At 40.3% G+C, this 18,633-nt stretch overlaps 1 protein-coding gene across 5 annotated transcripts in view; it reads right to left on the bottom strand.

Annotated features, from left to right (window-relative positions):
• Positions 1–18,633, bottom strand: part of TJP2 (tight junction protein 2) — a 112,546-nt gene that overhangs the window by 20,890 nt on the left and 73,023 nt on the right. For all 5 annotated transcript variants that reach the window (XM_081066259.1, XM_081066261.1, XM_081066262.1 and 2 more), the window contains 10 exons: positions 15,608–15,661; positions 13,382–13,506; positions 11,700–11,802; positions 9,643–10,282; positions 6,155–6,258; positions 5,352–5,505; positions 3,997–4,105; positions 3,758–3,891; positions 2,027–2,093; positions 1,041–1,191 (listed from right to left, as the gene is read on the bottom strand). In XM_081066259.1, the coding sequence (XP_080922385.1) occupies positions 1,041–1,191; positions 2,027–2,093; positions 3,758–3,891; positions 3,997–4,105; positions 5,352–5,505; positions 6,155–6,258; positions 9,643–10,282; positions 11,700–11,802; positions 13,382–13,506; positions 15,608–15,652 (1,632 nt within the window). In that variant the 5' untranslated portion in view covers positions 15,653–15,661. The remainder of the gene's footprint in view (positions 1–1,040; positions 1,192–2,026; positions 2,094–3,757; positions 3,892–3,996; positions 4,106–5,351; positions 5,506–6,154; positions 6,259–9,642; positions 10,283–11,699; positions 11,803–13,381; positions 13,507–15,607; positions 15,662–18,633) is intronic.

The raw sequence follows: 18,633 nt of genomic DNA, 5'->3' as shown, positions 1-18,633 counted from the left end.
GAACTACTGCAACGGGGCCCAGAGCCAGAAAGGAAGAGGGCTCTGCTGCCTGCTTCCTCAGGAATTCTACAGCTTTTATTCCCTTTCCTTTGAGGCTAGATGCTCTTACCAGACCTCCTAGTAACTCTTACGTAAGAAATGCTAGTTTACAGAAGCAGAAATTCCAGTGAAGGCACTTCCCTAGCGGTCTGTATTTGTATAGCCACAAGGTACCTGACATTCTTTAAGTTTATTCTGAAGTCAATGGAAAATACATTACCCGTATCTCATAAAATGGCAAAGCTGAGTCAGTTATCTTTTTTGTTTTAAAACCAACAGATTATATAAACGTACATATAGTAACTTTAAAAGTACCATTATTTGAGTAACCAAGAATTTCCCCTCTTGGACAATTATAGAGGTAAGTAACATATTGAAGGACAGCGACTTAATATTTTCCAATGGGGATCATAAAGTGACACAGACCTTTGGACTTTGCGAGGTGCCTTGTGAGTGCTACCTATTCTAATTTTCCCAGGGTCCCTGCACGGCAGGTATTCTTATCCCCAATGAACAGATATAGAAACCTGAGTCTCAGAGGTTGAGCCAGGGTCACAGAACTAATGAGAGGCTCGGATGAGATCAAATCAGAAGATCTGGTGCCAACACCCACCTTTGTTCAATTACAGAACACTGCCTTAAGAGTGACAACCAGGCAGGGAAATCAATGAAAAAACAAACATTAGCAAGATCTTTTGAAAGATCTTCCTCCTGACCTTTAGTTAAAGAGTCTCAATTTTTTTGTTAATCAAACTGTTAATAGTAAAAATATCTGCAAGGGTGTTGACCATTACATAAATTCCCACAGACATAGCAGTGAGCTGTGGGTTCCAGGACCCCATTTCAGGGAAACAGAGACCTTGATGCTGGACATCAACCAACCTGCAGCTGATCTATTTTCACAAACTTCCCCACGTCCCCCATCCTTATGTAAGACACCCCCCCCAGAAGATCCCCACTCTTTCCCAGTAACTTCTAGAAACAGGCCAGGCTTTCCTTACCTTCAGAATCTGGTCCCCTTCTTGAAGGCCTTCTTGCTCTGCCGAGGTACCCTCTTGAATGCCAGCCACAAATATCCCAACGTCATTGCCACCAGCCAATCGAAGGCCCACACTGTCTCCTTTTTTGAACCTCACCATTTTGGTATTGGGACTGCAATGGTTTTAATTGCAGAAGAAAAACATGGGAGATTATTTTTGTCAAGGGGGAACCAACATTAGCAGATGATGAGAGATTTAATTTCTTCTATCTATGGAGTGATTTATAGTTTGAGACACTCTCACTTTTCTTATGTAATCTATAATTTTATTCTCCTTGGGACTGTAAGATGACTATAATAGGCCCACTTTACCAGAGAAGATGTAGAAATACAGAATGTTTATGTGAGTTCATTCAAGATTAGAAAGCAAAGAAAGGGCAGGGTTAGGGCTAAAATCGAGGCCATCTGACTCCCAGTTCAGGATTCTTCCAAAGGAAAGCATGCTGCCACCCCAGGGCCCTTGTCAAATGGACATACAGCCTGGGTCCAAGGAAGCCAGAGGCTAATCCATGAGCTGCTGCTCTTGACCACTGAACCGGGGCGTTCTCGGTATCAAGTACAGCGCGCTGCGTCACTTCCCTCCCCCCACTCACATCATGTCACGGCTGCCCTCACAGGGACACCATAGTTAAGGAGAACTTCATTTAGCTGGGAGTTACTGATCTGGCAAATTCAAATATTCAGAATCACATTCTGGAGAGGAAGCCAGATAAGTGACAGAACAAACAAAATTAACATCACAAACTTTACCCACTTCTACATTTTACTATTCCTACAAATGATTTCTCTTTCTCATAAGTACTTGTAATAGAGGTTGATGAGATGCGAAATCGCCGTCTTTAATTAAAAAAACAACAACAACAACATCATTCTTCTGGATTTCAGTTAAGGAGCTAGAGCTGTGTGGAAGAAGAAAGAGGAACAAAAGAGAGAGACTGAAACACATACCCGTATATGGCTTCATCTTCAGGACTAGGACGAAGGAAAGTTCTCGGCACTGGTTTTGGTTGAGGAGCTGTGGATTAAAAAGCACCTGACATCATCAACCTGGACTGACAGGAGTTTGTTTATTTGTCTCAAAATACAAATCTCCCAAAACCCACCAAAAATTCAAGTCTGTACCTTATGCTACATTTTTTGTTATCACATCAAACGACAAAAGTAAGTCTTTAAAGCCACGTTTAATTTTAAGACATTAGCAGGTACCAACAGTTTCTTGATTCGTTTCTCAAAACCAATTGGAGGGGAAATGAACATCCAATAAGTAAGGTGCATAATCATATGTCCAAGAAGATAGCATTTTTTTATACCTAAAAAACCTATACCTAAAGGTTTTTTATAAAAAACCTATACCTAAAAATCTACACCTAAGGATAGATACTTATGCATGCAAAGTCATGGTGATAGTTTTAGGGTGATAGGGGAACAGTTAGGGGATGGGGGTGATATCAGAAATGGGAGATAAAAGGAACTCAACTAATCAAATAGGAGAAAATGTGACTGACATAATTAAAAATATATAGTTGGTCTTTGCCCCCCATTCCTGAAACAAAATTCCTAAAAATCCCCATAATTTCCAGGTGCCAGGAGGGCCAGGGGCATCTTTTGCTGTAATGTTTGGTCTTTGACACAGAGTTCCTACATCCTTTGGAATATCCCAGGTGCTAGGAGGATCCTTTGTTCTAAAGAGATGACTCCTGCGGGCTCCTGGATGGCCTCGGGATAGAGGCTGGTCGCCAGAATGAGCAAGCCACGATGACAAGCCTGGAACTTTCGACCTACCTGCCCATCATCCAGGGAGGGGGAAAGGGGCTGGAGATTGAGTAAATAGGTTAATACAAAAGTAACTGCCGTTTAGAAGGTTAAAAATAATTGCAAAAACCACAATTACTTTTGCACTAACCTAATAATTAATGATGCACATGACAAATCCTCCATAAAAATCCATAAAAAACTATGGGGTTTGATTGCTTCAGGTTTGGTGACGACATGGAGGTAATGGGGGGAGGGGGTGGTGCTCAATGCTCATGGTGGTGACACACCAGGAGAGGGCATGGAAGTTCCACGCTACTTCCCCATACCTTGCCCTCTGCATCTCTTCCACTTGGCTGTTCCTGAGCTGTGTCCTTTATTCAAAAACACCCAGTAATAGTAAGTGAAGTGCCTTTCTCAGTTCTGTGAACCATTCTAGCAAATGGTTCATGGCAAGATGGCAGGGCGTGGGAGTGCATGGGAAGTCCGCTTGGTCAGAAGTAAAGGTGATAACCTGGGACTTGTGACTGGCCTCTGAAGTGGGGGCATGTTATGAGACAAAGCCCTTAACCTGTGGGGTCTGCACTAACTCCAGGTGGTCAGTGTCAGAAATGAATTGAAGGGTAGGACATCCAGTTGGTGCCTGGAGAATTCGAGACATGGTAGTTGGGGGACACATTTGGTGTCAGTGTTAAAAGCAGAAACAGTGCAAGGGTGAGATGAGATATGGGAGACAAAAGGACCACAACTAACCAAATGTAACAAAATATGACCTAGCTGTTGGCATATAGAAGGGCTGTTATTCTTTGTACTTTTTCAATAATAAGAGAGAGAGGCAGGCATTCCTGTTGCATGTTTGTAAACGATTTTTTTTTACCATTTCTCTCCTCGCAGCCACCCTCTGGATTTACCGAGCATGAGCCTCACCTGGGGCTTCCTCTTGGTATCTGGGTTCCTTGCTGGTCTCTGTGCCCACCGCAGCTGCAATATCCCCCGTGGACTTAAAGGGAGTGGGGGTGGCACCCATCCTGGACCACCTGCTCTGCATCTCCTCTCTTGAACTTAAGCACATGTCATGTTAATATCTCATAATGTAGCAGATTCGCAAATACGTACATGTGTACACTCTGAGTGACATGTGCAAGGGAAAATACCCATGACCTTACTTTGGCCTTTCCTTCAGTTTTTCATTTGAGGAATGATAATCATAATCGGAATACTGCCGCCGTCTCTCCTCTGGAGAAAACGAATGGTTTGACTCTATTTCCGAGATATCTGGTTTCAAAATAAGAAAAGACTTCTTAAATTAAATATTTAAGACCTGTACCAAAAATTATCCTATTCTCTGGGTAGGAAACATGGGAAGCGGAAGAGAGCCAGGCAGTAAATGTGCTATTAGCCTAACGGTCTTCCTGAACTGAAAAATATCTGATAGTTTGACGGGAACAGTATTAATTAATAAAGAGGAAGCCAAATACAGAATGTGACAATTCCTCTTTCATTACACTTTCCATTAAAGCTGCTACTGAAGAGTCAAAATGCAATTACTGGGCCATATACGTACACATTCATTTCAACCAAGCAGACCAGTGTTTCTCAAACATCAATGCACATACAAATCACCTGGGCTTTCGTTAGAATGCAGTTGTTCTGGGATGGGGCCTGATACTCAGGGTTCAATCAAGCTCCCAGATGCTGCTGGTGGACCGAGGACCACACTTTGAATAGCAAGGAGATAAATTGTAGCCCCCCAGCACGCTGGGATGACTTCTCGTACTCCTTTGGTTTTTCTGCACTGCACTCATGGCAATGACCCACGGCTTAGACTTTTGATATAATGGAAGTTAAACTAAGCTTTATTAAGCAATTCTTTTAAAAGTCAACCTCTGTTTTAAAACTTGAGAAGTTAATACATTTTTTCGAAACTTTTCTGCACAAAGACAATAATACTAGACAGCTAACTAGGAAATACCATGATTATTTCTATTGGGAATTTGTATGTGGTTAAAATGTTATCCTATGTATAATTCATATTCAAGAAATGAATAGTTTCATAAAAGAGAAGAGGTGACACGGATTGCTAACCAAAAAATACAATCTAGGCCGTTCTAATTCTTTATAGCGTTGACCTGTTCCTGTTATCCTCTGCACGTCTTCTCTTTGTTGGAAATATTAATGGCTACTTTAAAAAAACCATGAGAAAGTGCAAAAATAAGCAATTTACAAATGTATGTGGTTAGTTTTTTGAATTGCTAGTACAAACATTTTTCACATTGTTTTCAGTGGCCCAATCAGAGTTCACAAGTACACCAGAATGTCCTATTGGAAACCTAATTTCAACAGACACTTTAATAAGAAAATGATGACCAAGCACACTTATCTTGTGGAATTAAAGTTTAAAAGAAAGGTTTTTATTGGAAATGTAACTGGCAGCTGGTGGCTATGCTAAACAGAGACAAGAATGCAGAAGCAACCGGCTTCCTCGCTTCCAGCTAAAGCACACAGCCTCCTCCTTCTTTACCTTCTATTTCTGAGTCACTGTCATTTAACGATGGGATGTTGATGAGCGTCTGCTTGCTGTCTCTCAACACCACTAGCTGGAGTTTTCCTCTTGACTTTTCTATCAGTTTTCGAGCATCCGTTAAAGACATGTTCTCAGTTACAGTTCCATTTATCTGTGTTTGTAAAGAATAGTAACGTTATATGCAATACAACTATTCAACGGCAAAACAGAAAATTTCCTATTTTCCATTTTGAAAGTGTCAAGGCTTTGTTTTTCTCATCTAGTCAAACAGACATGGGCTTCAGGATGACTGCCTAAATAAAAATGACTTATCCTTTAAATTAAAGATAACCTTGCATACCTGGATCCCAAATACAGGCGTGAGAGAGCTGTAGTGTACTTAAGTTACTCTGCTAATTTATTTAACTTCCAAGCTCAAGACGATGGTTTGGTTTACTACTGGAACATGTTTCCTGACCGGAGAGGTTTACAAAAACTATTAAATATTCAGCATTCATATACCACCAACTCTCCCTCTCATCTTTCCTTAGTTTAGGGAATAGGAGCTTAAACTTTAAATAAACAGGGAAGAAGAAAGGTATTCATTGAGATAGTTCTTAAAACTGACATTAAACTATTACAAATCTCCAAGTCTGGTTTTTCTGAAAAAATGATCTCTCGCTGCAGCTCTTCCCTGCCTGTCTTACTATCAACTTTGACTCCCATTCCAGCGAAGTTTCACTGTATTGGCACTTAAATGTGAAAATGCAAACTATGAAACCAAGCATGAATCTGATTGTCCTCTACGTCTGTCTGCCCACCTTGAGAATTATGTCCCCTTCGTGCAGGTTGCCATCTTTGGTTGCCAGACCGGTACCAGTCATTTCCTTTATGAAGATCTGACTCCCAAGCCGGAGACCATACTCTAGGAGACAAACACATACACATATGCATAGTTCATCAACTTGTTCAGAAAACTTAGTTTGGTTTTTACGACTATTTAAACATGTTTACGAAAAATCAGTTTTGCATGTGAGACATTCTGTAAGACAACTGGCCTGGAATCATTTAAAAAGTCAGTGTCATAAAAAAACAAAAGAGGCAGAGGGAGTAGTCTAGATTTAGAGACATAAAAACCAAATGCAATGCATGAACCTTCACAAGATCCCTGATTCAATGTGGGGAAGAGGTGTGTGTGTGGGGGGGGTGGGGTGGGTGGTGGTTGAGTTACATTAGTTTGGAGCAACTTCAAAATGAACTGTACTATAATATATTAAAAGAAATAGTAATGTTAATGGGATAAAGGCATGGTCATGTAGGAGAACACTCTTACCCTCAGGAGGTACCTGCTGAAATATTTAGAGGTTAAGCGTTACACTGCCTGCAACTTACTTTCAAGTGGTTGCAAACCACCACTGACATACAGGAGAGGTGGGGAGGAAGGAGAGGGAGACGCTGGAGAAAAGGGGAAGAACGGAAGGAAAAAGGAACCAAATGTGGCAGAACGTTAGCAACTGGTAAAACTAGGCTAAAAACTATATACGAGTACTTGCTATAAAATAAACACTTTTCAAAATAAAATGTTGGGTCGAAAAATCCAATTCAGTACATCTTAATAGGCATGTTATGCTGACAACGCAGTTGTCTAAGGAAAGCACTGCAAACAGAATAGCCTTCATCTGTAACAATTTAGATTATGTGGAGTTTGGCACTGAAAAAATTTCAGTGTGTGAAGAAAAGGGGTAAATAAGCCAGGCAAAGTAAAAAAGTATTTGACTAAAACCAACATAGCTCTGGAGCTTTCCGGACTTTGAATTACTCAAAAGAAAAAAAACACTGCATTTACTAAGTATGCATGTTTTAAAATGTATTAAATACTATTCAGGCTATTCTGATTTTACTTATTCAAGTTGTAAAAATACATATTTTAAGAATAAATTTTGGTTACTTTTTTGAAAGCTACAACAGTCTAGTAGGTTTTTAAAAAGGCACATTCCAATTGTATTATTACTAGTCTAGACTCAAAAATCTTATAATTATGAAACAAAGTAATTTTTTGCCACTTAGAAAAGTTATGAAGTAGGTTTAAAGATAAGTTTTAAACGACTTACAGTAACATCAGATCTAACCATAATGATTAAAAGTGTTGAGGTCCACCAACACCTCCTTAGGAAGCTGATACTCAAGAAAATAAGGGTAAAACAGCATCTTCTTTCCTGGATGACAATTCCCTATTGGCCAGGACAGAAGGCTGAGATAAGCTCAGGTGATGACTTCTTTCTCATATATCAACAATTCCTTTCTTAAAAACTGCACTTGTAAGGTTGCAAATAGATTTACTGTTGTGTACGTGGACATCACTTCTATGAAGGAGGGGAAAAAAATCAGTTGACCAGCGTCTAAGACATTACCAGGAGGTTATTTGGTGCCCATGAAATGCAATAACTGACCATACACATATGAACGGATATTTTTCTTTATCAAATGTAGGCCTTGCCTACTGCCATATTTCTTTAAAGATTAATTCGTATGCCACGCTAGCCAGTGATAGCTAAGTTATTCTGTAATCTCAACAAAGATGGCAAAAAAAATCTTTTAAAAAGTAGAACTTTTCTTTTTCTTTAATGAATTCTAAGTTTGAGGAACAAAATGGCCCAGGAGTAAAATGCTGTATCAGCCAAGGGGCATAATCCTTGTTTCCTGGATAGTATTACTAAGACCAGGCATGACCTGGGCAGTCTCTTCGGACAATGTCTTTTTAAATTGTGGGTCACGACCCATTAGTGAGTCTTGAAATCAGTGTAGTTAGTTGTGACCAGCATTTTTAAATTTCATGTAATGGAACCTCTCAGAATGCATCACATAAAGTACTATTCCACGAAACTTTCTCAAGATTTTATATGCAGATACATCCAAGATTGTTTGCAAGATGTGGTTCTTATTGCGGAAGAAGGAGGAGAGGGAAGAAAAAGAGGAAGAGGAGGAAGGGAAGGGAAGGAGGAAAGGAGGAGGAAGAAGAAGAGGAAAGTTTGAAAAGCAAGAACCTGGGGTGCAAGTCTTACGGAATGTGCATCAGACCCCTCTTGAAGGAGGTCTCATGCCAAGTCACCTTTCTCAAACTTCTCTACAGTCCACCTTTCAATCTGGGAGCAGAATGGCTTTGCAGTGTCTTGGAGGTTGATGAATTAATATGGCATTATAAATGGTTATACAGTTTCTATAGAATCCTTAAACCTCCTAAGATGCACATTCCTCAGAGGTAGGCTATTTACAATGCAAATCCCCAATCTGAAAATCAGTAGTCTTTCACTTTGTATTCTCAGGTGCTCTTTATCTTTTTTCCCCTTAGAAAGAGAACAATTAGAGAACAAAAGGAGGTAAAACATTTCTCACAAGGAATTTAAAAAGTCAGAAGCCAAGAATCAATGCAAGGAAGAGCTAAACACTGGGCTCTAAAGCCCTGCTCATTCATCTACTTGTGTCTTGTTTCCTAACCATCTATGTCCAGGAGATGGAGTTTGAGTTCTAGTCTACCACTTACTGGCTTTGGGCTGTGAGCAAGGTGCTTGCCCTTTCTGAGTTCTAGGACCTAAACTGCGACAGCTAGGAGCTTCTCTGGCTGCCACACGGGGCTTTAGTTAATTCTGGGTGTCATTAAGTCTGTGCAGATGCTCCAGCCACGCAACGACCGACAGACAGCCTGAGCAGAGCCTGCCTCACGCATGGGCATAACCCCAAACGTCTCTGAACTTTGATACTCTCACCTGTAAGAGGACTGGCGTCTCCTACTAACACACAAGGTGCTGGTGAGGATGAAACGAGACTATTCAGCATACGCCCTGGCTTAGAGGAAAAATGTGATCAAGATTAGCTAGAGTACTGTCCTCTACTGCGGTTTCATTAATTTAAGCCGCACCAGGCTCACCAGGAGAGGTTGTTAATACACAGACTCCAGGGCCCACCCCAGTGTTTCTGGGTCAGTATGGCTGGACTGGGGCCTCAGAATCTGCATTTCTAACAAGTGTCCAGGTGACAATTATGCTGCTTTGAGAACCACTGGCCTACCAGTTTAAAGCGGAATTTCTGCAGCCTGAACAAATTCAATGTGCAAGTCAGTGAGCTTTTCTGTGCCTCAGCTTCCTTGTCTATAAAGGGAAGATATGAGTAACTCCTACATAAGGTGGTGATGGAGGTGAAATGAGCTAAGCTGTGCAAAGCATTTAGGTCAGTATTTGGAGCAAAGTAAGTGTCATGTAAGACTTAGCCATTAGGATTATACTAGTGCTTTTTCTTCACCAAGCATCACTACCTTCATTTGCTTTGCTTTTCGTCAAAAGGACCCCGATGGGCCTGTCCGTTTCCGGATGGCCTGGGTGGTCTGGCCGCCCTCTCGGCTCAGGGCTGGGGCTGCGCAAGCGGAGGTGCTCACGGCTGCGGCTCCGGGACACCTCGTACCAGGCATCTGGCTGTGCCCTGCGGCTGTACTCCTCCTCCGGGCTGTAGGCCCGGTCATAGGCCTGGTCAGCGCTCCGGCCGCGGCTGCTTTCTCGGGCTCGCCCATAGTCTTGGTCCAGGCCCCGCTCCAGGCTCCGGCCACGGCTCCGGTCTCGGGCTCGGCCATAATCATCATGGTCCAGGCCCCGCTCCAGGCTCCGGCCACGGCTCCGGTCTCGGGCTCGGCCACAGTCTTCCTGGTCCAGACCCCGCTCCAGGCTCCGGCCGCGGCTCCGGTCCCGCTCCCGGCTGCATGGCCGATCGTGGGGATGCCCCCTCTCCAGGCTGTCCTCCCAGCTGCGGAGCCGGCTCCTCTCGCTGTACCTCTCACTGTACCCGCTGCGGGTACTTCTACCATCAAACTCGTCCATCACCTCAAAAGCCCGGTCATCTTCACTGAGAGGAGGGCCGGCCTGCGGCGGGGCCAGCTGGACCTTCCGGGGCCTCTTGACCACCTGTTAACCAAACACAGTGGGGACGTATGACAATCACAATTAAATGTAGAGAATGCAGTGGTTAAGAGCTCTGGTTCTCCTGCCAGTAAAATTGTGTGTCCCAATATCAGTAAGCCTTGGATTCCTTCTGTGGAAAACAGGGCCAGTAAAGACCTCATAAGATTGAGAATAAAATCAGACAACGATTATAAAACTTTCAACACAGTGCCTCAAAAACCTGCTTCTACTCAGTGTGAAAAGCACCCAGGGCTTTAATTCACTAAGTTTTAAAGATGGGAATCCACAAAGCAAGACATTCTATATACAACTGCCTATATTCTTCCAAGTCAGTGTCATTTTAAAAAGAGGAGTTGGGGAAGAGGAAAGGGAAAGAGGAACCATCCTAGAAGGGACTAAAAAAATAAGGACCAAATGCAATGAATGAACTTTGAATCCTAGATGGAGAAGAAAAAAAAATCTGTCAAAGATATCTTAGGATATGGACTGGATAGTACATGATATTGCAGTTATTAATTTTCTTAGAGGATAATAGTATAACAGTAACGTAGAAGAAAGTCCTTATTTAGGAGACATATGCTGAAGGAGGATTGAACTCTCCTCTCTGCAGCTTCCCCTCAAATGGTTCATTAAAACTGTGTTTACATACATTGTAAAATCAAGAGAGAAAAACCGAGTAAGTATGGCAGAATATTAACAGACAGAAGATACATGAGTTTATTACATTAATCTTTGAACTTTTCTTTTGTTTGAAATTTTTCATCATATAAAGTTGAAAAAAAAAATGAAACACCACCTACTCGGTGCAACCCATTAGCAAGGCCCTTAAACTCACTGTGTTCCAAACACTCGTTTTGTGTGTCCACTTGCCCCACTCGAGTAAACACGACTTGCAGCACAAACCTGCTCCAGGGCCAAGTGGAGCCTGGCTCAGTTGATTCTCAACCAATGTTTTTGCTGAATGAATGAGTGAGCAAATAAATGAATGAATGCTATAGACTGCCAAGATTTGCTAAGACACTCTAGTTTATGAAGATGTAACAGATCTTGTGTGTGCCTTTACACATGAGTTTTTGAGCTGAAATTTATTTTCTAAATTAATGCTGTTTTACCACTGTTCTCAATCTAGTTAATTCTTACAGGGAATAATCGTCTAACCTGTCTTGCAAGGCAAACTCACTCAGAGAAGAGAATCAATGGTCTTAAGAAGTTAGAAGAAAGACAAGGAAGAGCCACGGAGGAATGACGTACATCTTTACATCATCCATTACATCACCCGCGTAAAGTACTGAAGATGCAACAAGTAGCGGTCCCTAGATTATGGAATTCTGTCCAGGGTTTAAAAGCAAGTGGTACTTTTCTTCTGTGCATTAAAAACAAAATGCTGTGGAGGCAAACAGAAAACAGACCCCGAACTTACAATGGAAGCAATCTTCCCACTTTTTCTCAGCTGCTGAACAGCAAATGAATGGAGCACACCCTCCATGGGCGTGCCATTAACCATGACCACCCTATCATTTTCTCTGCAAAGAAAAAAAAAAAAAAAAAGGAAACGGGATGTGAAAAACTTGCATGTGTTCACTCACTGTAAATCATTTACTTAGGAACAAATACAGGTACCACATTGATCTGAAATGCTTATTAAACGGCTCGATGTGTGATAACTCCCCAAATTTAATCAGTCAATTCAGTCTGAGATCTTCTGAGGAAGAAACCCAGGAGCCACCCAGTCCACTTTTTGACACTTTTAGTGTCTACTAGAAACCAGTCGGGGAGAAGGACCCACCACAGGGTCCCTCCAGGAGCCACTGGCCAGTGGCGAGGTCTAAGCACAAATGAACTCCTGCATCAGGCCTCCTGACCCCAGGTGCACAGTGGGCCTTCCGGAAGTCTACAAACAAATTCCCACCACCCCCCGCCCCTGAAGAAGATTTATATCCTCTTGTGTTTGGAACGGGAAGAAGTCAAGAGCTTGCCTCAGATTCTTAAAGAAATTTGGAAGTCACAGAACCCTAACTCTTAATTTTTTATCAGCTCAAAAAGCATTTTAAAATTCTACTTTGGTCTCTATGAAAGACTACTAACTATAATAGACTCATAGAGACTTGAAATGTCAATGGAACCTAAACTCTGGGGCTATCCAGCCAAGGCAGTCACGTAATTAATTTTAAATTCTGCCCTGAGAAATGAGGGACTCAGACATGCATTTGTTTCAAATGGCATTATCTCTTCAGACCAGAAGGCTGGCAAGTGGAAAACTTGTGTCTTCATGTCAAAAATTTCCCAAATTTCCACAACCCTCTTACGAAATCAGATAATCACTAAGTCAAGAGTTTCCTCATTAAATTCTTAATGAACATGAATTAAAATAAATATAAAGTGTAGGGTAGGTATTAGGGCAAAACAAAAGCATGCCAATGTTATTATACTCCACGTTCAGAAGTGGTCCCGAAATCCAGAAATGATAGTTGTGACAGAACAATCTTCCTATGGAAACAACTGTTCTCCTTACTCCAAAATTTGGATGTTCCCAAAGGACTAGGGATTGTTAAAACATGGTGTGTTATGGGCAGCAAGTTGGCTCAGTTGGTTAGAGTGCTGTGCTCATAACACCAATGTCGCCGGTTTGATTCCCACATGGGCCAGTGAGCTGCGCCCTCTACAACTAGATTGAAAACAACAACTTGACTTGGATGGAGTTGATAGGTCCTGGAAATACACACTGTTCCCCAATATTCCCCAATCAAAAAAAAATTAAAAACAAAACAAACAACCAAAAATCATGGTTTGTTATGGTCTCAATTTCCTCTTGAAGACATATACAGAGAGAGTGCCAAAAAATATATACACATTTTAAGAAAGGAAAAAAAAACTATATTAAAATTGTAATACTCAATATATACCGATAACAAAAGATGAATACAAGTCATGTGTATACATTTTTTTGCCAGGTACACACACACACACACACACACACACACACACACACACGTAGGTTTTTTTTTTTTTTTAATTTCAAAAGCGTACACCACCCAAAACACCTTGTCTAGGGCTAACCAGTGGGGCTGGCAGGAGTTGGGGGTGGGAAGCAAACACACTCACTGAAGCAGCCCATCAGCGGGTCCACCCGGAAGTACGTCAGAAATGACGATTGATGTTTCTCCATTTTCAAAGTGGGGGTTGTCTCTGCCTCCAGACACTGCAATTCCAAATCCTCTTTTGGAATCCTGTTCATTAAAGTTGAGAAAAAAAATTGAAAAATTGAAAAAAAACAAAACAAAACAGACAACAACAACAATAAAAAACAAAACCCCAAACCTTCCATAAGTGGTTTTCAGGATTTATTAGAAACACTCAATAAAATAAAGGTTAAACCCATCACCAAGACAGCTCAGGAACAGTGGGCTTACAGAAACAAATGAGGAACAAAATAAAGCAGCATCATAATTAGCTGACAGGTTTATAAAGGGAAATTCCTTATCTAAAAGAAACAGCCTTGTGAAAGCTGGAAAAGATTGATAGCACTGACTGGAGTTATCAGTATAAGCTGGCAGGGGATGGGAAATAACATCTGCTGTCCAAATAGGGCTGTGCTAATCAAATCACCAATCATATCTGTTCTCATATCCTGGCCTGAGCTGGAACACCTTCAGCTACAACGGAATCCGTGCTTAAAACCATATTTTTAAAGTACACCTTTTGCTTCCAAATTAGATGAGCTGGTGGTTTCGTTTTAATAGAGTGTGAAAAGAAGTAACTGGGTTTTAAAGGTAAAATAAAATCTGAAGATAAACTTAAGTTTGGAAATCTTATGAGACAGCAAAGCATTAAATTCTTTTCTACATGCATGCAAGATGAAAATAAAGATTAATTACACCCTGATTGGTCTAGAAATGTATAACAAATGAACCCAGATTAAAACATCATCCTAATTCATTTCAGTGTTTAAAAAAAGCTAAGTTCCCAGGTTTTCTCCCGGGATGATACGGGTATATGCGACTATAACCCTAAATCAGGGTTTGATTTATGTAAAAATCTACTCAGAGGATAAAAATTTCACTCCAGGAAAAGTTCCCACATGGGGCCCACTAAGTCCACTGATGACAATCAATAACCAACACAAAATAGGCTGGGTTGTTGTCCATTAATCAAATGGCTTTGAATTTGGCAGCACCATCAACTGGTACCTGGTTTTTTATGCAGAGGTAACTGCATCCTCCACACCAGGCCTAAAATGTCTCTCACTTTTGTGAATTTGGGGTCCATGACTCTAAGGGTGTGTGAAATGCTGGTGGAGAGGGCACAGAGAAGCGTCAGAAGATGAGTAGAACTGAAAAATGAGACCTACAGGGGGGAACCCCCAACTGAAGAAACTGATTACTGCCCCAGAAGTTTCAGCAACTGAGCACTGATGTGTTTTCTTCTACCTGGATTAATTTAATACCTACTGATTCAGAAACCAAATTTTCACTGAAGACAGAGCCTGAAGTTGAAGAAGGAAGACTACATGTAAGGAATTTATAATTCTTCTAGGAAGCGACACAGACTGGAGTGATTCAGATCAGGAATAAGACCTTTGTGGGGCCCAGGAAAGTCACAGAGATGCTGACCAAGGCAGTTTGATGGAACAAAACTTGGGAACCATGAGTTCTAGCCCAGCTCAGCTGCACACACAAATCACTCACACAGACTCAGTGGATACCCTGGTTTGGAGTGGCATTCATACCTAGTGTGCCTACCTTGAACTTTGCTGTCAGAATAAAAAGGCACAGAGCTAATGTGTATTAAACAACAATTATGTGCTGGACTCCCTGTACTAGAAGCTGTTTGTATTACATCATTTAATCAAGACGGATGATACCTGTGAAATGACTCTAAAAACAAAGTCAAATCTATTTATGTGTGGTATGACTTCTACTTTCAATCCCACTGGGGGAGTATTTTCAAGAATCTGATGAACTCAACACCTCTTAATATAATCAGGAATGGGACAAGGAAAACAACGCATGTTACCTGATCCCTAAACCAAAGTTTTAAAATTTAGTTTGGACTTAAAACTCATTGAGGGGGTTATAAGTTATAATTAATATTTAACCTATATAACCTATAAATTTTTCTATATTATACAGACCTTAACCAAAAAAAGAAGAAAGAAAGAAAGAATAGCTTGCAAATCTTTGCTAATGTGGTAATTACTGCCAGATATTACCTATAATGGATTATCTGCCTCAAGTGGAAAAACACTGTGTCTGGGCAATAAGAAACAAGAGCCATGATCTGTGAACTCAGGAACATGTTTGCAGCATGTATGAAATGGGTGGCACTCACCTTTTGTAGGGTCACAGTGTACTGTTCCCATACCAGTTCTTCCATGCCTGGGGCCTATTTGAAAACAAGCAAAATCAATTTGATTAAAACCACAAACATTTCAGTACTAGAAATAAAGCTATAATTCAAAATATCTCAATATATAAAGTCCAGTTTATACTTTCAAAATACCAAAAAGAGCTAACGTTTATACTTTCAAAATACCAAAAAGAGCTAACGTTTTTTAGAAATAGTATGCTGCCTATTTTCAAACACACTCTCCTTCAATGAAATGGCAAGTCTTAACTGGAAAATTAGTAAAATATGTAGCGAGAGATATACCCTAAAAAGAATAAAAATTAAGTGTTGAGACTTTTTATTATCACCACTCCAAAATACTGTCATTATAAAATCCCTTAAAAAGAGAATTAGATAGTTTCAAACGGCCATTTTTTTCATACAGTTTTTTTTAAACCACTCCCTCCTGCTCCTGTCAAAGGTAATCTCCTAGGCAAGTTTTCTGCATTTTTGTGTCTCAAAGAGTCTATGGCCTTAATCACAGAGAGTGACCAGTTGGGTAATCTGTGAGATACCTTTGCTCCATCAGTACTGCTTGGTGTGAAAGGTGAAAATGTCTGCATAAATATACCACTTGGGCTTCAGTTTCTAACAATAGTCCAAAACAAATGCTTAGAAAAACTGGAAAATAGTGGATATCATTTTTAAATATTAATAATCCAATAATGCAGTGGCCTCTAAGGGTAAATCCTTAAAGCCTAGAAATGACAAGAAAGCTCAAAGCTGGAGAGATAAGCCAGCACTGAAGCAGGCATTAAAACAGGAAGCTGGGAAGAGAGATAAACCTATAGGATCCAAACAGGGTGGAGATCAGATCAAAGTGGATGTATTGGGGGGACAAAAAAACACTACCAGACAGATGCAGATGGCAGGGACACTCACAAGTCTCATCCTTAGCTCTGGGTAGAGTGGAAACAACTAATAATAGCTCCCTGGAGATAGCAGAGTTGTCTCACAAAGGCCTGGGACTGAAATTCATATTCTGGATGTGAACACCTCCTTCCCCCCAAAAAAGAAAAAAACACTCTCAGCCCAAAGTGCTTCTGTACTGGTAGTACCCAAGTACACAGAGGCAGATGCAAATTCTTTCCAAGGAACGAATACACAGGCTTCAAAGAATCCCTGAGATAAGCAACTGAGGAACATGAGTTCACAATTGAAACACACACATAAAACAAGTCACCATGAGCGAGAGTTAAAAGAAATTTTAAAACTGCAGAATCAAAGACGGTCAATATTGGAAATATCAGTCACAGACCCCAAAAAAGTATGTTAAATATGCATCGTATGTTTATCATAAAAAATTTCAAGGGGATATTGAAAGTATAATGAAAGAACAAGAGACCATCAAAACTGACCAAGCAAATCTGAAAAAAGAAAAAAAAGCAAGTAAAATTTGTAGCAATGAAAAAATGGGGTAATTAAAATGAGATAAACAGTGGATTACACCACATACTACACATAGATGGAGATGGTAATTAATGAACCGGAAGACAGGTATAAAGAAATTACCCATCATGCAGTATTAAACATTAGAAAAGTGGGACATGTGAAAGGAGAGTGAGAAATGTCTTAGAATGTGTCTGATGAGATTTCCTGAAGACGATCAGAGAATGTAGGAGAGAGACAATACTCGAAGACATAATGGCTCTTCCAGAATTGAAAATGTTTCAGGTTCAGGAAGCCCCGTACATGACAAGCAGGGTAAATTTTTTAAAAGAAAAACACTTTTAAACACGCTAATTTCACTGCAGATCTAGAGACTTGAGAGCAGCTAGGCAGAAGAGGTTACTAATAAAAGAACATCAATGAGAATAACAGCCAACTTCTAAACAGCAGTAATAGAAGCCTGAAGTGAGTAGAATATCTTTAAAACACCTGTTGATTTAGAGGACAGAAAAGACACTTAAAAAAAAAACAAACAAAACAAAACTGGGACACATTATTACCATAGACCAGCAATGTCCAAAGGATAAATTTAAGAAATTAAAAAATTAATCCTAGAAGACCTAAAATACAAGAAGGAATGTAAACCTTCTTAAACACATATTGGCTGTATGAAATTCTAGTAATAATGGACAATGTGTGACAGTTAAACAAATAAAATAGAACTAAAGTACTGGGCAAAATAGTTATGTAGATCCAGAAGACTTTAACATGATTATTCTAAATGTTTTATTTAGAATGAGTTAAACTGTTGATTAATTTTGAACTTCACTGAGTTGAATATACATGTTAAAATTTGTGGGGTAACCACTATAGGAATAGGGTATATAACTTCTAAAATAGCAAAGGGAAAAATAAAATGAAAAAACAAAACACACTCTTAGGTTTGGGAGGAAAAGAAGCTTAGCACAAAAGGCAATTCTATCAACTGACACACCAGAGCAGATTATTTGCTTCCTTTGGCAGAAGGGGGTTAGGAAAAGACAATTTCGTTTGTACAGTAGAAAGGTAATCCAGCCTGCTCTTGAATAGCCATAACTGATTACTGAAATTGAGAGAAATTTATAATCCTTTCTATTTCCCCTTCCCCCATTCACTCAGTTTGGGGACATTTCCATAGCTAATGCCATCTGGCACCAAGAGATCAGAAGTCTCTTTAGAAATTTAACATTAAAAAACAGAATTCAAATCACCTAGGGGGTGAAAAAGAAAACATAAAATGGTGCCTGGAAAAAGCAAGAACTAGGATCTGTTACCAGCACACCTGGTAACTGGTGTTATGGTGGTGAGAAAGCAAGACCATCCAGGAAGAGGTGATGTTTCGGCTAAACTAAGGCCCATCGACACAATGAAATACGTAAATATTCAAGAAGATGACAATCTACACTGTGTACATCACCCCAATTACTTTTGTTCACCATGACTATTGTTTCTCCCTTTTAAAAGATGAAAGTGGATTTTCAGGTGACATTTTTATACCTCACTCACTTTTGTCCCATCTCTCCGAGAACTGTCTTTGGCAC

The sequence above is a fragment of the Rhinolophus hipposideros genome, assembly GCF_964194185.1.
Source record: "Rhinolophus hipposideros genome assembly, chromosome: 11".
Lineage (NCBI taxonomy): Eukaryota > Metazoa > Chordata > Mammalia > Chiroptera > Rhinolophidae > Rhinolophus > Rhinolophus hipposideros.
Note: the sequence above shows the minus strand (reverse complement) of the source record. Positions and strands in the feature narration are given on the sequence as shown.